Genomic DNA, 27,367 nt, shown 5'->3' on the forward strand with positions numbered 1-27,367 from the left:
AAATTGTCATTAAATTAATGTTCTTTAATAAATCACTCCTAACGTTTGACCGGTTTTAGAAGTCTTACAATGGGAGATCATCCACTAAAGTCAAAGAAGGATGTGTAATGGATAACAATACATCTTCTGATGTGACGATTCAAAGGAGGGGAGATGAAAGTTCATCTGTAGCAAAATTACCACTTTTGCCCAAATGAATTTAGGGTGGGCCCAAAATCAAACATCTAATAAACTGAGAAAAATATGGATCAGGTAGAGTCCAGTGAAGAGAAACAAATACCACTGTTTTAGATTAAAGGGGGAACTTCAGGATTATCATCAAAGGCAGACTCTTCAGCACATGATGACCTTTGGTGCTCTGATCTTCCCGATCCAGGGACAGGTCTTGTTTCTTGGACTATGCTAGTCACGTCTGGGTACGAATATATGCTGGGATCGACTTCAAGTGTCTCGATTTGCTTATTACTATGTAAAAAAAGCAGAAGCTAATAAATTTAATGAAAAGCAAACTTTCACATACATTGAAATCCAGTTCCACCACTTTGTAAGATCCTGGAGGGCAGGGATCATGTCTACCAAAATCTACTGTACTCTCCCAAGTGTTTAGTACAGTGCTCTGCACATGGGTTAAACAAAGTGCTTTGGGGCTACGAGTGAGGTGAATATCGAGTGCCCAAGGGGTAGTAGAGAAGCAGAATGGTGTAGTCGATAAAGCATGGGCCTGGGAAGGTCGTGGGTTCTATTCCCGGCTCTGCCACATATCTGCTGTGAGACCTTGGACAAGTCATTTCACTTCTCTGTGCCTCAGTTACCTCATCTGTAAAATGGGGATTGGGACTGTGAGCCCCATGTGGGACAGGGACTGTGTTCAACCCAATTCGCTTGTATACACTCCAGTGCTTACTACAGTGCCGGGCACATAGTAAGCACTAAACAAATACCACAATTATTATCATTATTTATAGATCCAAGTGTATAGATGACACATTGACTGATTGATAGTTTGTTCCACTAGAGAGCACAAAACCATTCCAAAAATGGTCAGTGAAAGCAGGGTAAAACACTGGTAAAACATTTCACAAAGGGTACCCTCATCATATACACAGGATGGAATAGGATAAAAAACATTTGTTAGAATTCAGAGCCTGTAGATACTTCAGGAACAGCAGCCCACATTGTCTTGGACAACGATTCTCAAATCTCATTAGGAAATATTCAACATAAAAACATATTTGCCTCTTCAGGCAGTTGTAAGAATTAATTATTCTAAGAGGCTTGAATTATTCAAATGTCTTCCAGGTTCTAAGCATGGATGATCCCAAAGCATCAAAATGGTAAACGAGACGTGAGACTAGTATCTTCTGTTGAGAAGCAGTGTGGCCTGGTGACAAGAGCACAGGGTTGGGAGTCAGAGGACCTGGGTTCTAATCCTGGTTCTGCCACACGTCTGCTGTGTGACCTAGGGCAAGTCACTTCACTTCTCTGTGCCTCAGTTACCTCATCTGTAAAATGAGGATTAAGACTGTAAGCCCCACGTGGAACAGGGACTGTGTCCAACTTGATTAAACAGTGCTTAATAAGGGGCCGAGAACAGAGTGAGAGCTTAAATACCATAAAAAGAAACACACACACACAGAGAAGTGTTTGGGATGGAACTGTTACTTGCCATTCACTGGAAACCTGAGGGTTGAAGATGTTCTACAGACTACTGCGCTATTAAATGGATCTAAGAGAAGCGGAATAGAAGAGCCTCAGAGGGAAAGACGAGAGAATGAGAGTCCAGTGAAAAGGGGTCAGGAGCGAAAGAGAAGCAGACTGGTGCATCCCCTCCCACCCGTTATTGAACCATTTGGAAATGGAAGCATAGAGAGGCACGGCTGCAATTTGGGCATAAGAGAAGCAGCGTGGCTCAGTGGAAAGAGCCCGGGCTTTGGAGTCAGAGGTCATGAGTTCAAATCGCAGCTCTGCCAATTTTCAGCTGTGTGACTTTGGGCAAGTCACTTCTCTGTGCCTCAGTTACCTCATCTGGAAAATAAGGATTAAGACTGTGAGCCCCCCATGGGACAACCTGATCACCTTGTAAACTCCCCAGCGCTTAGAACAGTGCTTTGCACATAGTAAGCACTTAATACATGCCATTATTATTATTATTATTATAAGGAGACATCTACCCAAGGGACATCTACCCTGGTTGCCCTCCCGCACACTGGTGTGGGGTTTACTGGTGGTCGCCAACCAGTTCGGAGCGGGAGCATCCATGCAAAGAACGTTTTGATGCTCCCCTCACCTCCCTCAGCCCACCTGCTGGCCCCCTCAGCCCCTGAATCCAGTCTCACTGGCATATCGGGCAAGTGTTCGGAGGATTGGATCTGCACCCCCGAATTCTCCTCCTTGCGGGCTTGCGGGAAAGGCGCTTTCCCACCCATGGCACGTAGCCACGGGGCCTCTGGCCGGGCGCCCTTTCCCTCAGGGTTGGGCGGGACCAGTGAGCGTTGGGTGACTCCCTGGTGCAAGGGAGCAGGCAGAAAGTAGAGGTAGAAAAGCGGAATGGGAAAACACTCCCAACTCCCTTCTGTGTCATCCTGCCTTGCTCCCTTTATTCATCCCCCTTCCCAGCTCCATAGCACTTAGGTACATAGCTGTTATTTATTTATATTAATGTCTGTCTCCCCCTCTTGACTGCAAGCTCCTTGTGGGAAGGGAATGGATCTTTTATAGTGTTATATTGTACTCGACCCAGCACTTAGTACAGTGCTCGACAAACTGTAAGCGCTTAATAAATGCAACAATGAATGACTGAATCTCTGCTGACGGTCTCCCTCTCAGCCTCTGGTAGGGACTCTGACCTTGGTTTAATGGTCAGGAGGTGGCAGAGACTGGGCCTTGTACCTGCCTCAGTCCCCAGAGAATGCAATCACTCATCATAGAAATTCTCTCAACTCGTATTCAGTATTCAGGCAGCAACTAGAGCTCCTGCCCAGGTCTTCTGGAAGCCAAACTTGAAACTCAAATGGTGACGATGAAACGTGTTGCCTTAACTGGGCAGACAAATCCTTCCACATGTTTTTTGGGCCTGGTATTGTCATTTACGTCCTCTAGGCCACCTTCCTAGGGGATGAGGCAGATAGAGAAGCAGCATGGCCTAGTGAAAAGAACATGGACCTGGGATTCAGAGGACTTTTTACGGTATTTGTTAAGCACTTACTAAGTGCCAAGTACTGTTGTAAGCGCTGGGGCAGAAACAAGCTAGTCAGGTCGGACACAGTCCCTGTCCCACGTGGAGCTCACAGTCTTAATCCCCATTTTACAGGTGATGTAACTGAGGCCCAGAGTAGTAAATGACTTCCCCAAGGTCACAAAGCAGACAAGTAACAGAGTCAGGATTAGAACCCAGTTCGTTCTAACTCCCAGGCCCAAGCTCTATTCACTAGGCCACGCTTTAATCCTGGCCTCACCACTTGCCTGCTGTGTGGCCTTGGCAAGCCTCTGCCCTTCTCTGTACCTCAGTTTCCTCATCAGTATAATGGGGATTCAATACCTGACCTCCTTCTTAGTTAGACCATGGGACTGACACTGTGTCTGACCTGATTAACTTCAATCCAACCCAGAGCTTAGACCAGTGCTCCATATAAAGTAAGGGCTTGACACGTATAATAGCAATTATCATTTTTAGGACTGGCTTTAATTATGCCTGACGATAATGATGATGATAAAACCCTACTGATCCACTGTAGGCTAGCGAGCTCATGGCTCAGATGAGACCAACATGAAAACTCACGTTAGAAGAAAAAGATAAATTACCTTTTCTTTGCTTCCAGTTTTCGACTGTCAGAAGTTTTCACCGACTTGGTGGTTTTTCTGTTAGCTGTAATAATTTCTTTTACCTAGAGGAAAAAATTCCAACCCAGTCATTTTCTATTCTAGTTTTCTTATATCTTCCAAAACAGCTTTTTTTTTTTTTTAATTGAGATTGCATGCCACATTTTCACATTTCACCGGGAAGTAGATTCCCATTCTAAGCACTACACCAAGACAATTAAAATTTCTAATTGAATTGGTTCTCGGGGGTGCTGAGTAAGGGTACCAGCTGCACTTTGTGCTTAGCAAAAGTATTAGACATCTCAGTATTCTGGAATTGTTTCAAGCAGCATACCAGCTAACTTTCTCCAAAGGTTGCCGAGCTCCCACCCATCCAGGTTTCCACTGTTGTAATGGCTCCCATCGCTCGACAGATCGGAACTGAGCTCCTCACCTTCTGAACCAAGGGTCTTCACTGGTACGACAGAGGCTATGTAACCTCTAGTCATCCCTTTACCCAGGAATATTCAGAGAAAGGCCAAAGGAAAAACATAACTTTTGTACTTTATATCTGTCTCTTCCGCTCATCAGCTCCTTGAGAGCAAGGATTGTGCCTGATTTAATCACCTAAGCACTTAGAACAGGGCTCTGCACAAAGCAGACCATAAAATCCTTCAGGGCAGAGATTTTGTGCAATTCTGTGGCACTGTCCCAAGCACTTCAGACAGTGCTGTGGGGACAGTACGTGCTCATTAAATATCATTCACTGATTGATTGATTGATTGATGGAAAGATTTTGGCAGATGCCTAGAAAAGGTCAATTTTTTTATGGTACCTGTTATGCGATGTGCTAAGTGCTGAGGTTGGTTAATCAGGTTGGACACAGTCCCTGTTGCATGTGGGGTTCACAGTCTTCATCCCCACTCTACAAATGAGGTAATTGAGGCATAGAGAAGTGAAGTGATTTGTCCAAGGTGATGATGATGATGGCATTTGTTAAGCGCTTACTATGTGCCAAGCACTGTTCTAAGCGCTGGGGTAGGTACAAGCTAATTAGGTTGTCCCACGTGGGGCTCAAAGTCGTCATCCCCATTTTACTAATGAGGTAACAGGCACAGAGAAGTGAAGTGACTTGCCCAAGGTCACAAAGCAGAGACAAGTGGTGGAGCTGGGATTAGAACCCAGGTCCTTCTGACTCCCAAGCCCATGCTCTACCCACTAAGCCACACTGCTTGTGTGATGTGACACTCCACAACCATTATATTTCCCCAGAACTTGAAACCACGATAAAAGATTTAATCTAGCACACTATATCTTAGGTACAGGGCTATTATTTCTAGCCTGTCTTCAGCTCAGAGCTAATTCAATAAACCCCACCTAACAAGCAGCCTAGCGTGATCTTAAAAATCAAAATCAATCGGCTCCTATCTTGTTTTTCCTTTCTAATAATACCAGTCTGTGTTACCTCCTTTTTCTTGGAATTGCCCAAAAGACCTAAGCTATTTGTCAAGCACTCACTATGTTTCAAGCACTGTCTTAAACACCGGGGTAGATAAAAGCTAATCAGGTCGGACACAGTCGCTGTTCCACGTGGGGCTCACAGTCTAAATAGGAGGGAGAGCAGGTATTGCATGCCCATTTTACAGATGAGGCACAGAGAAGTAAAGTGACTTACCCAAGGTCTCACAACAGGTTAATGGCAGACCTGGGATTACAAAATAGATCTTCTGACTCTCAGACCTGTGTTCTTCCCACTAGGCCATGCTGCTTCCCAAATAAATACATTAATTATTATTAAAAAATAGTAAATACATGTGAAATAATTCACTCAAACTGGTCCTATTTCGAGACAACTTTTCATCCACTAAAGAAAAAAAAAGCAGAATTTGCATTGGAGAAATGCACTACGACAGGAAAATAGAAGACAAAAATGTGTCGTGTCGGAAGCTGAAATCAGTTTTCCTTGCTAATAAAAAAGAATAATAATAATTTCCTGATCTTGGAATGCTTTTTTAGGGGGAATTGTAATTAGTGGCTAGAGATGAAATTTTTGATGACAATTGAGTTTTTCAAAATTGCAAATGTCAATTTTGATTAAAATCCTCTGAAACAACTGTCAGGGTTTTTTTTTCCTCGCACAAGGTACAAACTTTTCTGCTGTCAGAAGAGACAGCTTCAAAAGCGCTTCCCATTGCAAATGTCTACAAGAAATTGGAGCATATGCATAATTAGTAAGTGTCTTTGGAAATCCTTCACTAACACCATTATTTGCTGCATAATAAGCAAGGACAATGATTCTCTGTTTATGGAAATGCAAATAGAATCACCAATTTAGAACTTTTCTTCACAAAGAATTTGCCGTCCTCCAAAATCTAAACTAGTTTCATTATCTTTTTTTTAAAAAAAATAAGAGGCTTCTAGCCCAACGTCTTGCAAAAATTCTGTCTAAAGCAAAACAGCGATTTTGTTGCTTTTCATCAAAGCAGCGTGGCTCAGTGGAAAAGAGCACAGGCTATGGAGTCAGAGGTCATGGGTTCAAATCCCGCTCCGCCAATTGTCAGCTGTGTGACTTTGGACAAGTCACTCAGTTCCCTCATCTGTAAAATGGGGATTAAGACTGTGAGCCCCCCATGGGACAACCTGATCACCTTGTAACCTCCCCAGTGCTTAGAACAGTGCTTTGCACATAGTAAGCACTTAATAAACGCCATTATTATTATTATTATTAAAAGCCAAAGAGAATAAAGGTTTAGTGGCAAGGCAAGGATTCATTCCTTTCGTGACTACCAAAAGCAACCTACTGTCTACCCTTTGTGAGCTTGTTGTGGACAGGGAATGAATCTGTTTATTATTATACTATACTCTCTCAAATGCTTAATACAGTGCTCTGCACTCATTAAGCGTGCTTAATACAATGCTCTGCACACAGTAAGCACTTAATAAATATGATTGAATGAATGAATAAGAGTTTATCGCCAAACACAAGGTATCAGAGGTCAAAGATGGAGCCTGAAAAACATTAGGCTGGGCTCTCAGAAATCACCAGTCGTAGTAATGACATTTACTGGACACCCACGAGGTGCATGCACTGTACTAACCACTTGGAAAGTTACAACAGAACCTTGGGTATGCTTTCTGTTCACGAGGAACTTGACTCCACAGCTAATTATACATTTTAGTGAAGTAGATATGGTTTTCTCTGGGCTGAGTACAGGACTATTCCCAGTGTTTCCTTTGCCTCAAACAGACAGCTCTTCATTATGGCCATAGGAAGGTAAGCTTCTTGAGGACAAGGGGTAGGTATCATCTTCCATCATGGTTTTCTCTTAAGTGCTTAGTACAGGGCTCTGCACATACCGCGGACTGAATAAATACTATTCATTGATTTGTTCTTATTGAGGGTTAGAAGGGATGGGGGTCAGGGTGGTTGACTGGAATTGCAAACTCAGTATTTCTGGTCAAAACAAGAAATCATTTGTTAGGCAGAATTTGTATTCTAGCCCAGGGTGGATGAACCCAAAAGTAAAGTTTCATATTTTTTCTAGGTATAAAACCGGATTCTCATACAGATTTAAAAATTGAGGCAAAAAGTCTGAGGAAGTAAAATGAGAGTAAACAAAGGCAAATATAATAGTGCAGGGGATTCCACTTATGGCTCCATGAAAGCAGTGCTGCCTAATGGCTAGAGCTCGGGCCTGGGGGTCAGAAGGACCTGGGTTCTAATCCCAGCTCTGTCACTTGTCTGCTGTGTGACCTTGGTTAAGTCACTTCACATCTCTGTGCCTCAGTAACCTCATCTGTAAAATGGGGATTGAGACTGTGAGCCCTATATGGGATATGGACTGTATCCAACCTGATCACCTTCTATCTACCCCAGTGCTTAGAACTGTGCCTGGCACATAGTAAGCACTGAACAAATACCATTAAAAATAAATAAACTGCGTGGCTCAGTGGAAAGAGCACGGGCTTTGGAGTCAGAGATCATGGGTTCAAACACCGGCTCCGCCAATTGTCAGCTGTGTGACTTTGGGCAAGTCACTTCACTTCTCTGTGCCTCAGTTACCTCATCTCTAAAATGGGGATTAAGACTGTGAGCCCCCCGTGGACAACCTGATCACGTTGTAACCTCCCCAGCGCTTAGAACAGTGCTTTGCACATAGTAAGCGCTTAATAAATGCCATTGTTATTATTACTATTATTATTACCTGCCTGCCTGCTATCTGGAGAACAAAACCATGCAGAGGATAAACAGGAAATACATCCGAAGATGCCTTTTAGAGGAAAAAATAAGAATAAGAATAAGAATTGTGGTGTTTGTTAAGCCCTTATTGTGTGTCGAACATTGTGCTAAGCGCTGGGGTAGATTCAGGATAATCAGGTCCCTCATGGGGCTCACAATGTAACCAGGAGGGAGAACAGGTATTGAATCCCCATTTTGCAGATGAAGAGTAGTGACGTGACTTTTCCAAGGTCACACTGCCGACGGATTTCAGAGCGAGGACTAGAACCCAGATCCCCTGATTCCCAGGCCTGTGTTCTTTCTACTAGACCACGCTGATTCTCTCAAACATTTGTTGAAAGCATGCCCTCTAACTAGATGGGGATGGCTCTCTTGATTTCTACCTCTAATTCACATCCACTGTCACAAATAAGGAGGTTTTCACTATTTCCCAGGAGACTATTTGATCACAAAACTCCATTTTCAGCGTTTCAAGGCCAGAAGCTCAAAAGGTTTCCCTCGATTCTTCTATATTAATTCCCAAAATCTGTCTCATATCAAATCATTCCTCTGCCTTTGGGAATTTATACTTACTGCTCATTTCTGATTTGTAGACTCCTTATAACCTCTTGGAGTGACCGTTTTGCTTGCTCACCCATTTATCCTCACTGCTCAAGGACGTAATTCCATTTTCCCTCTCCTCCCAGCATCTTTCATAGTCTTAGGACTTCTAACCTACCTAAACCTTTTGCTCACTCAAAGCCAGAATCTGATATATTAAGATTATTCCATTGATGGGAGAGACATCGATCATTGAGTTGAAAGTAGTTTGCCCTTACAGCCATAAACAGAAGCAGGAGAGGGGCGAACAGCGTACCCCAAACTTCCCAGCTAATCAGAGCACTACTTTGCCTCCTTTCTTTTCTACATTTGGGAAGGGGAGATGGGTTTGTTGAGAGGAATACTGGTCCTGTGATGCTGTGTGCACAGTTAAGCCTTTCCTACCAGAAGACAAGAGAAGCAGCATGGCCTATAATCAATCAATCAATCAATCGTATTTATTGAGCGCTTACTGTGTGCAGAGCAGTGCAGAGTGCAGAGCACTGAACTAAGCGCTTGGGAAGTCCAAGTTGGCAACACCTAGAGACGGTCCCTACCCCAAAGTGGGCTCCCAGTCTAGAAGGGGGAGGCAGACAACTGGGCGTCGGGAGGATCTGGGTTCTAATCCCAGTTCTGCCACTTGTCTGCTGTGTGACCCTGGGCAAGTCCCTTAACTTCTCTGTGTCCCAGTTACCTCATCTGTAAAATGGGGATTTAGACTGCAAATCCCATGTGGTACACGGACAGTATTCAACTCGATTATCTCGTGTCTTCCCAGTATTTAATCAATCAATCAATCAATCATATTTATTGAGCGCTTACTGTGTGGACTAAGCGCTTGGGAAGTACAAGTCGGCAACATATAGAGACAGTCCCTACCCAACAGCGGGCTCACAGTGTAATGCAGTGCCTGGCACAATTGAAAGATTTTAGCAAATACCGTAAAAAAAAAAAAGACACGGTTACCCTGGTTTTTTTTGTTTTTTGTTTTTGGTCGGGAAGTATGTTCTCTCCTTCCTTAAGAATTTGGGATCAAGCTAACTTTAGTGGACCAGTGCCCACGGCAAGCATGACTAACCTTGGGCATAGTCACCACCAAGTGGCCAGTGGTCTGGGATCTTTGTGCCGAGCTGCAGTCCGGTTTCACTTCTGAAGGCAGCACAATCTGAAATGGCTAAAAATAACTCACAGAAGTCATGCTCAGTGAGACACGGATCACACAAACAACATCCATCTTCGGGCTTAGCTGCCAGAACCCAAATATTTAAAGGCTTAAAAAAATTTTGTGACCCGGGATAAAATACACAGAAATTACTATCGCTGAATGTCCCTCAGTGGTGCACATTCTAATGCCTTCTGAGAAATCAATATTCATTCTAAATCTAACTACGTCTGTTAGACTCAGTTGCCGCAGACTCGCACTGATGCCTGTGAAAAATTACTCCAGCCGGGAGATTATAAAATGACGCTTGCTTAAAATTGTAAATTGAATTGAGCTGGAAGAATTAAAATTGTAAACTTAAATTGAGATGGAATGATTTTATTTCAGAGATGACTTCAGAAATCACTTTATGAACAATGGATATGCTAGCTGCCTCACAGATACTAACCCAATGTGGGTTAGAAAAATCTACCAGGCAGCAAAATCTCCAGCCGCTTTTCCCAATGAATATGAGTCATCAATAGGGCTGCCAGATTTTCTGCTTTAAGAAGCACAGATAGAAAGCTCAGCTTCATTTGTCCTCTGATCCTGTAGTGGCCGGGGTAAGGGTAAGAAGGGGAAGGATTCATATGTCACATAGGTGTGGGATCATTCCAGAAAGCTTAGTACAGTGCTCTGCACACAGTGCTCAATAAATATGATTGAATGAATCCTATAAAATAATCCTTGAGTTATGAGAGAATAGACTGTATAAAGGACACAAGAGCCATTTTAATCAGCAACATCATGTTGTTATTACAGTAGTACTGTTTTCTATCACCTTGTATCCCCCCCAGTGCTTAGAACAGTGCTTCGCACATAGTAAGCACTTAACAAATGCCATCGTTATTTATTATTATTATTAAGCATCCTCGGGTGTAACGTACTGTGCTAAGCACCAAAAAAAAATGGCATGCTCCCTGCCCACAAGGAGTTTCCATTCTATCGGGGGAGCCCGGCATAAAAGTAAAGACAACTGGAGTAATCAAAATTAATAACTGCATTTACAACTGAATAAACACATGCACACAAGGGCTGAGGATGAGCAAAAATAAATCTACGAGTGCTGCAAGTGGCTAGAGGATTAGTACCCTTCAGGGGGATGGGGACTGAATTTGCTAAGAAGAAATGACACAGGGATGGATTTCCAGGAATATGGTACTGTAAGAGAAGCAAACAAGGCCAGTCTGACACTGTCCTGACCCTGAGTTGGGTATTTGGGACTCCACATTCTGAAAAAAAGAAAAAATGGGCAGAAACAAGAGACGGTCCAGGGAAGAATGATTAGAGTTTTGGAAAGTTGCTCCTATCAAGAAAGGTTTGTTTCAGCTCAGGTACTAACCTTACCCTTCACCAGGACTCGGATGAAGGTGGGTTGCACATCGACATCAATTAGAGAGGTGTCCATATACCTTTTAAGAATTAAACACGGGAAAAGACGCAGCTTAAGTAAAATAGGAATTCTAGATAGAGAAGCTGTTCGATCTAGAAGGCAGAGTACAGGCCTGAGAGTCAGAGGGCCTGGGTTCTAATCCCCGCTCCACCACGCATCTGCTTGGTGACCTCGGGCAAACCACTTCACTTCTCTGTGCCTCAGTTACCTCATCTGTAAAATAGGGATGAAGACCATGAGTGCCGTGTGGGACATGGACTGTGTCCAACCTGATCAGTCTTATTAAACTTATTAAACTGCCTAATACACAGTAAGTGCTTAACAAATACCATTTAGAAAAAAGAAAAGAAAACACATCACGAAGCCATCCTGGATGTCACAAATTGAACTAAGCCCCAATTCGTCCATGTTGGCGGCCAGGACCTACCTCAGAATATACATAATACTCTTCCTTTGTCCTGCATCTGCCAACGAAACTCTGCCTCCATCTGTGCCTAAATGCTGTGAGTAGGGTATAGCTCACCCAAAATGTTGCCTTGTCAAATAGTAGGAGAGACCAAGAAATAGAGGATGGAGTGCACTTTATAGGCACTCAGTAACAACTCATAATTATTTATAATAACGATTATTACTATTATTATTCATAATTTCTTTCTTTGCCTTTTGTGTGTGTTGGACCACGTTCAAACGATACGCTCAAAGGTGTTGTGGGTTTGATCTCCCGACATTTGACTCAGCTGCTGCCCCGGCCTTTCCTCAGCAAAACATTTTCCAACTGGGATTCTCATTTTAAAGTTCCCAAAATGGGGTGGCACCTTTCCCAAGGGCTGGGGATATACAAGGCCCAAGCTCAGAAAGCCACGTGTGAAACCACTGAAACCAAAGCCTGGAATAGAGAGTATGAATCCAGATTCATTCATTCAATCGTATCTATTGAATGCTTTCTGTGTGCAGAGCACTGTGCTAAGCGCTCTTTGCCTCCTGAATTGCGGGCCATGGAATTGAGGGTCAATTTCACTCCCTTGCTGGGCTTTTGCAAACTAGGCCAGGGATGCTGCTGCTGCTGATGAAAATAACAATAATCATAATAATAATTATGGTATCTGTTAAGCACTTACTATTTGTAATGAATTGCACTAAGCACTGGAGTAGATATAAGATAATCAGATCCCACATGGAGCTCACAGCCTAAGTAGGAACTGTAAGCCCACTGTTGGGTAGGGACTGTCTCTATATGTTGCCAATTTGTACTTCCCAAGCGCTTAGTACAGTGCTCTGCACATAGTAAGCGCTCAATAAATACGATTGATGATGATGATGATGACTGTCTCTATATGTTGCCAATTTGTACTTCCCAAGCGCTTAGTACAGTGCTCTGCACATAGTAAGCGCTCAATAAATACGATTGATGATGATGAGAACAGGAATTGAATCCCCATTTTGCAGATGAGGGAACTGAGACACAGAGAAGCAAAGCGACTTGCCCAAGGTCACCCGTTAGGCAAGTGGTAGAGTCAGAATTAGAACCCAGGTCCTCTGACTCCCAAGCCCAGGCGCTTTCCACTAGGGTAACCCAAAGTGAGTCAGCTGCATATTTTCTTCTGCGTCTGACCATACTAAAATCAACAAAAGCACGTTCGCAAATGAAATCAAATTTGACGGATTCTCACTCGTGGCAATAATTACCCCTCGGACGCTACGGAAGGAAGTAATGGAAGGTCTTTACCTATAAACAGCAAGATCCAGGATGAGCTGGTTGTTTTCTTCGTCGTCGAGCAGAGAGAAGTCAAGCCTAGAAACGATGAGAGGAATAAACACGGTACAGCACAGTAAACGTAACATCAGAGTGAACGGCTGCGGCAACTTCCAGCAACTCCAGCCCTTGGAGCAGGTCCTCCTGAGGGAATTTGGGGGGTTCCCTAGATTGGGAATTGGGGTTAAGCCCGGTAACCTGGTATAGCAGGCAATCAGCCAACCCCGGGCGGCCCAGGGAAAAGTTTATATCACTGTAGAACGAGAGACATCTGGTGGCTGAGATTTCGCTGGGCTTCCACCCATTTAAACCCCACCGAAGAAAATTTCACGGACTCTGTGTGGTGTTCAAAAGGGAATGTCAGACACAAGTTTCCTGTTGCTAGAGCTTTTCCTAGTACTAGTAGGAGTTGGTGGTTGATGGGCAGAGATTTCTCTACTAGTCAAGGCCAGCTCAATTTCAAGCAGTACAGAGTTTCTTTATATACAGTTGATACAGCATCTTGGCTTCACATGATGGAAGAGCACAATACACTGTATATACCTTAAGCCAAAGTGCAGCAATTTCTACTTGGGGTACCTATTGGGCCCTTCCTGGTTCTCTCCATTATAAGGATCTGGTGGGCAAATATGACTGATAGGCCTCATCCTGTCTCAAGACCATGACTATTCATTCATTCATTCAATCAATCGTATTTATTGAGCACTTACTGTGTGGAGAAGCACTTGGGAAGTACGGGTTGGCAACATAACCAACCAACCAACCATAACTAACCAAACTTGTTGATAAGACAGACACCTAGAATGGGAGAAACAAAGGAGAAAGGAGGATAACTATCTGTAAATGGCGGTTTGACCAGACAACATGGAGTCCAGGCTTAAACGCCCATCAAGTTCCACCTCTTGGTATCCTATCACTCCTAGGGACTCCAGATCATATGCTCGTTGTGGGCGGGAATATGTCTACCGACTCTGTTTTATTGTATTTTCCCAAGTGCCCCGTACAGTGCTCGGCACATAATAAGTCCTTAATAAATAAGATTGATTAATTAAGCAATCATCTTTAAAGCCATCCGGGGGCTTGCCTCAGTCCCCTCTAGACTGTGAGCTCGTTGTGGGCAGGAATGTGTCAGTTTGTTGTTATATCGTTCTCTCACACAGTAAGCGCTCAATAAATACGACTGAATGAATGAATGAAAGTCAGGTAATAATGCGGACACAATGAACAGCGCTCCCTCGGAGAAGAGGGACAAACCTAAGTGTCTTTCTATAGGAGGCTCAAAGGAGTGAGACCCACGTATATCCAGGGAACATTCAAGAAGTTCGAGAAAGTTGAACCTCATATTCTGTAATGACTGAAATTATAGTACGCATTTTGCTCCAGAGACTGGAATAAAATGATGGCATTTTTTAGAGTGGTCTTATTAAGAATTGTCAGACTGATTCGTTGCAAAGCAAAGCTGTAACTAAAAACAAATCAAGATTGCAAGTCCTAATAATTTGACTTTTTCAGGTTATTGAGGCTGTTGTTTACCACATACTTGGGCTCGTTTATATTCAGGACCCGTCCCTCTGCAGTAATCAAAGTCTTTGGTGGCTTCTGTTTCTTCTTTTTCTCACTGAAAATGGGAACCGGGGAAATTACAAGTCCTTATTGCAGCTGAATTTGGTGTACAAAAAAAATACATTTTTTGGTAAAAAAAGTTAGAGATAAATGAAATGCAGACTTCCAAATGTGATCCAATATGGTGAACCATTCAAGACAGTTGTCTTCTTCAGGGTCTTTGGATAGACAATAAGCATTGTAAATTTCCCAATGAAAACTACATTAAAACATAAATCAGGGCGTCTCAACTGTCAAAATCCTTACAGGGCTAGGTAATTTGAGCCAAACAATTTCATTTTAAGGAAAACTGGACTTTTCAGTTTGGCTGTAATACCATCTCTTCTGGAACCACAGACCATTTAAAGTGGAACTGTGATTCCCATGGCCTTGACCTAGAGATCTCAGAACCAGGAAGCCATTTCTGGTATTTGGTAAAAAATGATGTCATATGTCAGAATAGCTCTTAAATCGAATGAATCACCTCAGTAATATATTTCACAATCAGATACTAAGAAAACACAAACATTTACCGGGAAGGAACAATGCGTTGTCTGTCCTTTATCAACCTAAAATGGACTTCAGAGGAAATTACAGATCAGTCAACTTCCCTCTGAACAAGCATCCATCCAGAGTTATCTTCAGGAATAAATCTAATTTGACCCATCTCATTTTCTTAACGAACAGGACAGTTAATTTGTCTTCCCTGGGGGGGGGGTATACTGTATCTTATCTATAGTCGGTCTTTTTCAGGAGCAATTTCCCAGGCTTCCTATCAAACCCCCAAATCCTAAAACTTGGTATCAACCCTACTGAGAGCTCACCTCCTCCAGGAGGCCTTCCCAGACTGAGCCCCCTTTTTCCCCTCCTCCTCCCCATCCCCCCTCTGCCCAACCTCCTTCCCCCCCGCCACAGTACTTGTATATACTTGTACTGATTTACTACTCTATTTATTTTACTTGTACATATTCTATTGATTTTGTTAATGATGTGCATATAGCTATAATTCTATTTGTTCTAACCATTTTGACACCCGTCTACATGTTTTGTTTTGTTGTCTGTCTCCCCCTTCTAGACGGTGAGCCCGCTGTTGGGTAGGGAACGTCTCTATATGTTGCCGACTTATACTTCTCAAGCACTTAGTACGGTGCTGTGCACACAGTAAGCGCTCAATAAATACGATTGAATGATTGAACCCAAATCAAGTGTGAGCCACTGAAACAGCATAAAACATCTCAATCAATCAAACAATCTTGGTGTTTTTGGAGTGCTTTCTCCCAGTGTGTCCCCGCGGGCCAGTGGGAGGCCCTGGGGAGGGGCCGCCCTTGGGGAAATGGGGTAGTGTAAGGGGAATAACTGCACTAGCCCACTTTCATTCATTCAGTAGAATTTACTGAGTGCTTACTGTGTGCAAAGCACTGTACTAAGCGCTTGGGAGAGTACACTATAACAACACATTCCTGCCCACAACAAGCTCACTTTCATGAATGAACGTGGCAAGATCTGATTGAATCTTATTATTCTTATTATTCTTCTTCTTATTATTATTCTTATTATTATCTTAATAATAAGATATTATTCTTATTATTCTTATTATTATCTGACTGAATAATAATAATAATGATGGCATTTATTAAGCGCTTGCTATGTGCAAAGCACTGTTCTAAGCGCTGGGGAGGTTACAAGATGATCAGGTTGTCCCAAGGGGGGCTCACAGAGAAGCAGCATGGCTCAGTGGAAAGAGCCCGGGCTTGGGAGTCAGAGGTCACGGGTTCAAATCCCAGCTCCACCAATTGCCAGCTGTGTGACTTTGGGCAAGTCACTTAACTTCTCTGGGCCTCAGTTACCTCATCTGTAAAATGAGGATTAAGACTGTGAGCCCCACGAGGGACAACCTGATCACCTTGTAACCTCCCCAGCGCTTAGAACAGTGCTTTGCACATAGTAAGCGCTTAATAAATACCATCATTATTACTATTATTTAATCCCCATTTTCCAGATGAGGTAACTGAGGCACGGAGAAGTTAAGTGACTTGCCCAAAGTCACACAGCTGACAATGGGCAGAGCCGGGATTTAGAAAGTCAGCTGCTTCCAGCTGGGTTTGCCCCAGCACTAGGTGGTTTCCACAGTTCACTCAAACTGCATCTATGACATTCCCAGTTTGGCGTTTCAAGCAGAAATTCCTCACTGTCGGATTCAAGGCCCTCATTCAGCCCTCTTCTCTTTAATTGTCCTTGCTCCTCTCCCACTACGACCCAGCCCAGATACTTTGCTTCTCTAAAACAAAGTAGAGAAGCAGCGTGGCTCAGTGGAAAGAGCCCGGGCTTTGGAGTCAGAGGTCATGGGTTTGAATCCCGGCTCCGTCAATTGTCAGCTGTGTGACTTTGGGCAGGTCACTTCACTTCTCTGGGCCTCAGTTACCTTATCTGTAAAATGGGTATTAAGACTGCGAGCCCCCTGTGGGACAACCTGATCACCTTGTAACTTCCCCAGCGCTTAGAACAGTGCTTTGCACATAGTAAGCGCTTAATAAATGCCATTATTATTAAAGCTCTCCACCACTTGTCTGCTGTGTGAGCCCCACGTGGGACAAGGGACACATGGGACAAGGGGCCCGATTAGCTTGTATCCACCTCAGCGCTTAGTACGGTGCCCAGCACACAGTGAGTGCTTAACAAATATCAATGTTATATTTCAACAGATATATATCAATATCAATAATTCTTTTTAGTAGTAGTCATTTCATAATAGTGAGACCTTAAAAGCAAACCAACTATGAGGAAAAACAGCTGCCAGCAGGTTGAAACTGGCTTTCTTTTTCCACGCTCCATTCAGATTCTCCACACATATAAATGGGTCCAGAGATAATGCCATGATTACTTGCCAACCCCATTCTGCACAGAACTCAAAATCTACTTAACAGTGATTCAGTGCCCCCTTGAGATGACCCATTAAAGAAGTTTCTGGAGAGAAACTGATTATGACTGATTATTTTCATCAGTGACTTGTGGGGTGATTCACTGACTTTAAGATTGACCCTAAATTGAGAGATGGCTAGGAGGCTACTATTAAGGTTGAGCAAATAAAGGAAGGAGCAGGGCAACTGATAACTGGTTGAAGTATTGGTTAGTGCACTTCGGGGAAATAAGTCAAAAGGCAGAAACACGAATATAAAGCCTAAAAACAGAACCCAGTCACTGGGGGAAAGAATACGAGATTGTAGGGTGAGCTTCAGTTCCGGGAGATTCTGCAAAATGGCACTACGGTACCTCGGATTTTTCTTGGACTTCCGTTCTTCTTCCATATACCTGTGCGTTTCTAGTCTAGATTCGGGAGTATACAAAGTAGGTGTATTCCAGAAGGCTTGGCTCTTATCAATTTTCCCTCCGTCTTCCTGGATTTTCCTTTCTAATACTGGGGACAACTCCCGGTCTTCGCCATTCCCAAGAGAATAGTGACTAGAGGAGAGGAAAAAGACAGCGTATGAGACTTTCCGCGGCATTTGGAAAAGGTCTTTCTGAGTTCTGTTCACCTTGAACAACTGGAACACACTCCCCAATCTTTTCCTGCCTTACTTCAATGAAAGCTGTATGGACAGCTTAGTGCTCTGTCTAGACTGTAAGATCGTTGAGGGCAGAGAACGTGTTTACTAACAATGTTGTACTCATCCCAGCGCTTAGTACGGTACAATGCACCCAGTAAGTGCTGAATAAATATCATCGATTGATTGTTCCCTGCACTTCTCCTGACTCAGACAGGGTACAAGGATCCTGTCTTCCGTTCGACCCCGCGGAACGAAGCCATGCTGTAATTCCGGGATTTTATAATCCACATCCAGTCCCAAAGGCCTCTGGCTAGTATCCTACCTGCAGTATGGCCTCATGGATAGAGGACAGGCCTGAGACTCGAGAAGGGCCTGGGTTCTAATATCGGCTCTGCCACTTGTTTTCTGTGTGACCTTTGGAAAGTCACTTAATTTCTCCATGCCTCAATTACTCGTGAGACCTGAGAAAGTCATTTAAATAATGCCCGGGGCCTCAATTTCCTCATCTGTAAAATGGGGATAAGCTATAGATCATGAGCTCTGGGTGGTACAGTGACTATGTTGGATCTCATGAACATGTACTTCCCCTGGTGTTCAGCATATAGTAAGCACTTAATAAATGCCATCATTATTATAATTATTATTATTATCGTTTAGTCTCACAAGGACAACATCCTTTTGCCCATTCCATTGCCCAAATGATAGTATGTTATAAAAGTAGATTTGATTTTATATGGAAAAAAAATGATGTAGATGATTGTAAATTAAATGAATCCCCAGACTTTGGTTCTGCTCTGCACAGTAAGCGCTAATAAATACGATTGATTGATTCTGATAATAGCGGATGACAGACAGGAAGTAAAGAATGAGGATGAGATCAAACATGCTCCCTATGGGAAAAATAAGAGAAGCAGCATGGCTCAGTGGAAAGAGCAAGGGCTTGGGAGTCTGAGGTCATGGGTTCTAATCCTGGCTCCGCCACTTGTCAGCTGTGTGACTTTGGGTATGTCACAACTTCTCTGTGCCTCAGTTAGCTCATCTGTAAAATGGGGATGAAGACTGTGAGCCCCATGTGGGACAACCTGAATACCTTGTACCCCCCTCCCCCAGCATTTAGAACGGTGCTCGACACATAGTAAGCGCTTAACAAATGCCATCATTATTATTATTAAATAAACACCAGTTTCAGGTTCCAAGTCATCATCATCAATCGTATTTATTGAGCGCTTACTGTGTGCAGAGCACTGTACTAAGCGCTTTGGAAGTACAAGTTGGCAACATATAGAGACAGTCCCTACCCAACAGTGGGCTCACAGTCAAGGTTATGTGGAACATAGGAAGTTCACACCAAAATATAGCCAGGGAGACGATCCTCCTGAAATTAAAGGTGAGTCCCAAAATCAGGTGGAAAAGAAAAAGGCAAATAGCAGGTTCCAGAGAACGTAGTTAATAACCGCATGCCACCTTTGTTCCGAGTCAGAAATACTTCTGCTCTCATTTTGGTTTTCTTTCTCTTGCTCTTTTCTCTGAGCCTCTTCTTTTTCCTGCATTCTTCTGAGGCTGTAAGCCTTTTCCTGCTCTCTGATTCTCTGCTCCACCACGGGGTAGTTCTGCAGAGCTTGAATCCTCTCGGAGCGTTCTATTTCTTTTCCGTCCAACCACTAAACCAAAAGAACAAAACCGATTTAATGAAAATGAAAGGGCGGCTTGCAATGAAACTCAGTTTCACACAACCTCAGCACTCATGCGTATTCAATTATTTATTTGGATTACTCTGCAAATCTATACCTGCTCCTCCGCTACAGCAGAAACTCCTTATGGGCGGGGAATCAGTCACTGGCTTGCTTTATTCTTTCCAAGCACTTAGTACAGTGCCTTGTACTTGGCAGGCACCCAATAAATACAATCACTACTAATTTTAATGGTATTTTAATGAATCAATCAAGGGTACTTCTTGAGCGCGTACTGTGTGCCGAGCACTGTACCGAGCACTTGGGAAAGTACGATATGATTGCGTTGCTCGACATGATTCCTACCCACAAGGAGCTTACATTCTCTAGGGGGAAACCAACATTAAAAGATGTATGCTAAGCCCTCTCCATTTTACGTTGAAACTAAACTGAGAAATATTTAACACTGACCTCAGGGCATATTTTGTGTTCGAGATAGACATTGATTTGGATAGATTTATACTTGGAGAAATGCTGCAGGAAGTATGCCTTTCTCCTTATCCATTAGAATTCCCAAACCTGCTCTCTCTCTGATCCGGGCGGCCCTCAGAAGGACTGCAGCATCCCACTCGCTAACAAAGCCGCCGACCCTGGATTTGTGAGCCCTGTGACTCCAGGGAGTCTAGGATGGATGTGGGATTGAAATGGGCCTGGAAGAGGAGGGGGCTGGATCCCATTTCAGAGACCCCCCTTTATAAATTAAGTCCGTTCCAGAGACTTTGCCCCAATCCAATTCAAAGGCTCCTCAGATTGGCAGTCCTCTGAAGGCCAGGGATGGAGTTTTATTCATTCATCCCTTCAATCATTCAGTGGTATTTATTGAGCATTTGCAGTATGCAGAGCTCTGTACTAAGTGCTTGGGAGAATACAATACAACAATAAACAGACACATTCCCCGCCCACAATGAGCTTTTTTATGGTATTTGTTAAGTGCTTCCTATGTGCCAGGCACTGTTCTAAGCGCTTGCTCTGTGCCAGGCACAGTTCTAAGTACTGGGGTAGCTACAAGTTAGTCAGGTTGGGCACGGTCCACGTCCCACATGGGGTTCACAGTTTTAATCCCCAGATGAGGTAACTGAGGCACAGAGGAGTTTAGTGACTTGTCCACAGGCACGCAGCAGACATGAGAAGCAGCGTGGCTCAGTGGGAAGAGCATGGGCTTTGGAGTCAGAGGTCATGGGTTCAAATCCCAGCACTGCCAATTGTCAGCTGTGTGACTTTGGGCAAGTCACTTCCCTTCTCTGCGCCTTAGTTACCTCATCTGTAAAATGACTATTAAGACTGTGAGCCCCTCGTGGGCAACATGATCACCTTGTAACCTCCCCAGCACTTAGAACAGTGCTTTGCACATAGTAAGTGCTTAATAAATACCATTTAAAAAGAAAGTGGAGGAGTCAGACTTAGAACCCAGATCCTTCTGAGCCCCAGATCCAGGCTGTATCCATTAGGCAACACTACTTCTTTTATGTACTTATGTTTACACCCTCTAAGCATTTTTATACCCTGACACAGCACGGATACCCATATCCTCATTTTCTGTTGCTTCCCCTTACCTTTAATTTCTATTAATGTCTACCTTCCCTTCTAGATTGAAAGTTCCTAGAGATTAAGGATAATGGCTATCTACTTACTATATTATAGTCTCCCAAGTTCTCAGCACCATACTCTGCACACAGTAAGCACTCAATAAATACCACTGATTGGTTGTTAGGGAACCCTACTATGATTTAAAGGGCATTGTATCATTTTAGAAAGGACATACTTTTAACTGTAGAAGAGTAGCCACCACAAACTGTCGATAACCTTCATAGTCCGCACAGGGATTACCCATAAGAAAGAGTTCTTTAAGATGGATGTTGTGCTTTAGAATCTTAATGCTGGACAGTTCTCCAACAAAATTCACTGTCAGGTCCAGTTTCTTCAAACTTTCACAACCTGTTTGGGAGAAGTTGGAAAATCCCTTAATCAAATGGGTTCAAAAATCAGACACGCAAATAACAAAATTCAAGGTGGGAAGACTGCTCTTATGATGATGTCGAATGAGTCATTTCTCCTAGAATCTCCTAAGTGAAGGTCAAGGAGCTGCTGGCTGATAGGGCCAAAAGAGTGAGGTGGAGTCAGCATGAATTGTGAAAAGAAGAACAAAAGGAGAATGGTTCAGTAGAGTTCCACCTTTCAGGAAAACTGGGGTCAAACGAGGTAAAAAAAAAAAAAAGTTCCAAGGACCACATCATGCGCTATAAGAAACAAGACATTGTTAAATCTAGAAGGTCAAGATATTTTTCCATTAACAATTTAATTTCACATTTTGGCCACTACCCTTACACTTCAATTCCCTTCTCTAGACAAAATAGATTACTTGAAGATATCAATGCTCCTTACTATAGAAAGCCAATTATTTCATTCTGCTCTGCAAATGAGCACAGAAAAATATGTAGCAGAAGCCAAAATTCCACAACTTTCTAAATTGTGACCAGGAGACCAATCTAAATCCACATTCTTAAATTTATCTCCACAGCATTCAGTACAGTGCTTTGCTCCATTGCGTGACTTTACTAAATGTCACTGTTATTTTCCTAATTAGCTATGATTTCTATTTTTTAATGGATGAGTGTCTTAAATTTCCCAATTTTCATCTCAAATTCATGATTCATTAAGGAGAAATAGGTGCTTTCTCTTACCTTCCAAGTTTTCAATTTTTTCAATGTTGTTCAAAGCTAAATTCAAATATTCTAATTTCTTCAGTCTGCTAACATTCTCTGAAATGAGCACACAGACGTTAATTAAAAACAAAGTGTGGGTTTGTTCCTGGTGGAAGACAGAGCTTCTCAATTCTCGTAAAAGGGTCAATTCGGGCAAAACCAGCCACTTGCTTAGGGTGCGGTGAACCTCTCGAGACAGGATTTTGGTGGGTGTGGGATGTGTCAAATTCCTCTAGCAAATAAATCCTGAATAAAAATAAAATGGCTTATGTTCATTTCGGGTTTACAAGAGTTGGCTTCACAGAAGCCTGAAACTGACAAACGAATGAGGAAATGTGGTTGAAGGGTGGGGTCATTAAATAAATAAGCGGGTACACCCCAATGATTAGATGAAATGAGAGGTTCTATAAGGCTGCATAAACCTTTCCATCATTAAAGAAAATAGCATGGAAGATCTTAGCCCAGAAATCACAATGAGCCTGTGATGTAAACAGATTATGTTTCAATCAATATGGAAACTATTCTGTTATTCTTTTGAGAATGTGGGAAAAGCGTAATACGTTTACTAGACAATAAAGCAAGTAGGCAGAAACCTGCCACATATTAATATTTGTTACACACTTACAATGTGCCAAATACTGCACTAAGTGCTGGGGTAGAAATGAGATAACGAGGTTGGGGGGCTCACAGTCTAAATAAGGGGGCCAACAGATACTGAATCCCCATTTTACAGGTGAGGACACTGATGTGCAGAGAAGTTAAGTGACTTTCCCAAGGTCACACAGCAGGCAAGTGGTAGAGGCAAGATTAGAACCCAGGTCCTCGGTTGCTCAGGCCCATGTGCTTTCCACTAGGCCATACTGCTTCTCACTTAATCAAGAGAGGGGACCTGAGAACAAGAGGGGATTGAATCCTTCTGTGTGGAACATCCAAGATCACCGGTTTGGTTTGTCCCATGGAGATAATAAAAGTAATAATAACGGTAATAATAATAAAAGTAGTACTTGTTAAGCACTTACTCTGTGCCAGGCACTGTGCTAAGTGCTGGGGTAGATTCAAGCTAATCAGGTTGGACACGATCCCTGTCCCACATGGGGCTCAAAATCTCCAGGTTGGACTCCAGGTAATCCACAAGCCAAATACATTAGCGAGTTGCCACAGTTTCTCACTTTCTCTAAAACCTCGTTTCACCACTTTCTCAAATTCAGAGCCCTCTAGAAACTCAAGGTGGAAGAAGGATGGGAAACTCACCGATTTTGGCAATGAGATTGTTCTGCAGATACAGAATTTTTAGGTCCCGACACCATTTGTCGATGTGTTCCAGTTTTTCGATTTCTTGCTGGTGCAAGGAGAGTTCCTCCAAGGAAAAAATCTCCCCATTGTTGTGCTCTGCGCGACTCCTAATGAGTTCTTCCGTGACTGAAAGAAAAGTAACCTTTTCCTTTAACCCCCTCCCCCAAAATGTTGGCCCATCAGTACACAGTGCTGTGCTAAAACTTGGGTTTCTTTTGCCCTAAAATCAATTCTCCCCTTTAGCAATCTCCAAGTGAGCTGCCAAACAAGCTTCTGTCACTGCAGGCAGCCCAAGTTGACCGGTGGAGATGCACAGACTGAGTTATTTATTATGTCCCAAAGAAGCAAACTGGATTAGTGGAAAAAGCACAGAACCTGGATACTAATTCCAACTCCTCCACTTCCCTGCTGTGCAACCTTGGGTAAATCACCTAACTTCTCAGGACTTCCATTTCCCCTTCTTTAAAATGGGGATAAGATACCTGTTTTCCCTCCCCATTGGACTGTGAGCCCCATGTGGGACGGGGACCGTGTCCAATCTGCTTATATTGAATCTATCCCAGAGTTCGGTGTGATGCTCTGCACACAGTAAGCGCTCAATAAATACCTCTGATTGATTAATTTATTGATTGGACCCTGACCAGGGAGACCTTCCAGGACTAACACAGCCAAGCCAGTAACTATTAATAACAATAATAATAATAATTATGGTATTTGTTAAGCTCTTACTATGTGGCAAGCACTGTTCTAAGTGCTGGGGTAGATACAAGGTAATCAGGTTGTCCCACAAGGGGCTCACACTTTTAATCCCTTTTTTACAGATAAGGTAACTGAGACACAGAGAAGTTAGGGGACTTGCCCAAGGTCACAGAGCGGACAGGTGGCGGAGGCAGGATTACAACCCATGCTCTCTGACTCTCAAACCAGGGCTCTTTCCACTGAGCCACGCTGCTTCTCTGTGAGCGGCTATTGTGAGCTGTAAACTAATTTGGAAGAGACTGCCCAGCTGACTCGAGTCAATCTAACACCACCGATATTCCCACACTATTATCATGGTATAGGTAAACATCATCTCGATAGTAAGCGCTCAATAAATACGATTGATTGATTGATTGATTCCCCTCTCCAGGGCACAGTCAGCGGTGATCCTCTGGGGTGGGGGAAGAGGGAAACTGGGAGGACTTAACAGGCCCCCGACTGCTCACTCTCCTACCATGAGATGCTCTCTTGACCCTGGAAGTTGGGAAGATAAAGAAGATAGACGGTTGTGGGGTGGGAAGGTGAGGAGGCTGCAGGTTGAGGTAGGGATGTTAGGAGACTGGAGGTCATGGGGTGTGGAGGTTAGGAGACTGGAAATTGTGGAGTATGGAGGTTAGGAAGCTGGAGGTTGTACAATGGGAAGGTTAGGAGGCTGGAAGCTCCCAGACTGAGCCCCTTCCTTCCTCTCTCCCCCTCGTCCCCCTCTCCATCCCCCCATCTTACCCCCTTCCCTTCCCCACAGCACATGTATATATGTTTGTACATATTTATTACTCTATTTATTTATTTATTTTACTTGTACATAGCTATTCTATTTATTTTATTTTGTTAGTATGTTTGGTTCTGTTCTCTGTCTCCTCCTTTTAGACTGTGAGCCCACTGTTGGGTAGGGACTGTCTCTATACGTTGCCAATTTGTACTTTCCAAGCGCTTAGTACAGTGCTCTGCACATAGTGAGCACTCAATAAATACGATTGATGATTGATGATGATGGGGAGATTAGGAGGCTGGAGGTCGTGGAGTGTGGAGGTTAGGAGGCTGGAGGTCGTGGGGTGTGGAGGTTAGGAGGCTGGAGGTCGTGAGGTGTGGAGGTTAGGAGACTGAAAATTGTGGATTATGGAGATTAGGAAGTTGGAGGTTGTACAGTGGGAAGGTTAGAAGGCTGGAAGTTGGGATGGGGAGGGAGGTTAAGAAACTGGAGGGTTGGGGAGGGAGATTAGGAAGCTTGAGGGCTGGGGAGGTTAGGAGGCAGGAAGTCGTGGTGTGTGGGGGTTAGACAACTGGAAATTGTGGGTTATGAGGGTTAGGAAGTTGGAGGTTGTACAGTGGGAAGGTTAGGAGGCTGGAAATTGGGATGGGGAGGTTAAGAAACTGAAGGGTTGGGGAGGGAGGTTAAGAAACTGGAGGGTTGGGGAGGGAGATTAGGAAGCTTGAGGGCTGGGGAGGTTAGGAGGCAGGAAGTCGTGGTTTGTGGGGGTTAGACAACTGGAAATTGTGGGTTATGAGGGTTAGGAAGTTGGAGGTTGTACAGTGGGAAGGTTAGGAGGCTGGAAGTTGGGATGGGGAGGTTTAGGAAGCTGGAGGGTTGGGGAGGTTAGGAGGCTGGAAATGTGGGGTATAGAGGTAAGGAGGCTGGACAGTGTACAGTGGGAAGGTTCAGAGGCTGGAAGCTGGGATGGGGAGGTTAGGGGGCTGGGGTGGAGCGGGGTTAGGCGGCTGGAGGTTGAGGAATAATAATAATAAGGATAATGATGGTATTTGCTGAGCGCTTCCTATGTGCCAAGCACTGTTCTAAGCGCTGGTGGTAAATTTAGGAGGTTAGGGGTCTGGAGGGTTGGGGGCTGGGAGGGGGGGTGGGAAACGCTTACTTTGCTTCATGGCTCCGCTGCGGCCGGGGGACAGGGGGCCGAGGACCAGCTGGACCCGAAACAGGTTTAAAGCATCCCTGGCCAGAGACCGTTCCCATGGCAACGGGGACGCCTACGGAAGCCGCGCCGGGTCCCGCCGCGCCACGCGGCCTCCCTCCCGCCTGTCATTCATTCAATCGTATTCATGAAGCGCTTACTCTGTACTAAGCGCTTAGCCCTGGACTTTCCCTCAGGGTGCAGGCCTGGATAAAACGTCATAATGATAATCCCTGTGGTACTTGTTAAGTGTTTGCTACGTGCCAGGCACTGCACTAAGCGCTGAGCCCTGTGCTTTCCCCACAGTTTCAGGGTGCAGGCCTGGATAAAACGTAATAATAATAATCCTTGTGGTATTTGTTAACCATAACAATAATGATGGCATTTGTTAAGCGCTTACTATGTACACAGCACTGTTCTAAGCACTGGGGAGGGTACAAGGTGATCAAGTTTAGACTGTTAGCCCCTTTTAGACTGTGAGCCCACTGTTGGGTAGGGACTGTCTCTATATGTTGCCAATTTGTACTTCCCAAGCGCTTAGTACAGTGCTCTGCACATAGTAAGCGCTCAATAAATACGATTGATGATGATGGTGATGATGATCAAGTTGTCCCATGGGGGGCTCACAGTCTTCATCCCCATTTTACAGATGAGGTAGCTGAGGCACAGAGAACTTAAGTGACTTGCCCAAAATCACACAGCTGACAATTGGCGGAGCTGGGATTTGAACCCATGACATCTGACTCCCAAGCCCAGGCTCTTTCCACTGAGCCACGCTGCTTCTCTTGCTATGTGCTAGACACTGTACTAAGCGCTCACCCTGTACTTTCCCCACAGTTTCAGGGTGTAGGCATGGATAAAACGGAAT

The 27,367-nt window shown here is 43.8% G+C and overlaps 1 protein-coding gene across 2 annotated transcripts; it reads right to left on the reverse strand.

Moving 5' to 3' along the window:
• LRRC6 (leucine rich repeat containing 6) lies at positions 1–26,525 on the reverse strand. Of its 2 annotated transcripts, XM_038760306.1 has the most exons (12): positions 26,464–26,525; positions 23,795–23,962; positions 22,523–22,600; positions 21,604–21,776; positions 19,576–19,772; positions 17,837–18,025; positions 14,505–14,582; positions 12,938–13,003; positions 11,161–11,230; positions 9,696–9,791; positions 3,802–3,884; positions 1–465 (listed from the first exon to the last, which is right to left on the reverse strand). In XM_038760306.1, the coding sequence occupies exons 1-12, from the start codon at positions 26,471–26,473 to the stop codon at positions 288–290; spliced, it is 1,386 nt and encodes a 461-aa protein (XP_038616234.1). In that variant the 5' UTR covers positions 26,474–26,525; the 3' UTR covers positions 1–287. The 2 variants fall into 2 exon arrangements, with proteins under 2 accessions (XP_038616234.1, XP_038616235.1); XM_038760307.1 differs by lacking the exon at positions 14,505–14,582.
• Positions 26,526–27,367: the final 842 nt, after the last annotated feature.

The sequence above is a fragment of the Tachyglossus aculeatus genome, chromosome 18, assembly GCF_015852505.1.
Source record: "Tachyglossus aculeatus isolate mTacAcu1 chromosome 18, mTacAcu1.pri, whole genome shotgun sequence".
NCBI lineage: Eukaryota > Metazoa > Chordata > Mammalia > Monotremata > Tachyglossidae > Tachyglossus > Tachyglossus aculeatus.

What these genes read in the sequence shown, in the direction of transcription:
- LRRC6 (XM_038760306.1), bottom strand. An exon ending in AAAAATTGAAAACTTGGAAG is followed by an intron (nt 21,777 to 22,522) that starts GTAAGAGAAAGC and finishes TCTCCCAAACAG; the next exon opens with GTTGTGAAAGTTTGAAGAAA. An exon ending in AAACTGGAAGCAAAGAAAAG is followed by an intron (nt 466 to 3,801) that starts GTAATTTATCTT and finishes TTTTTTACATAG; the next exon opens with TAATAAGCAAATCGAGACAC.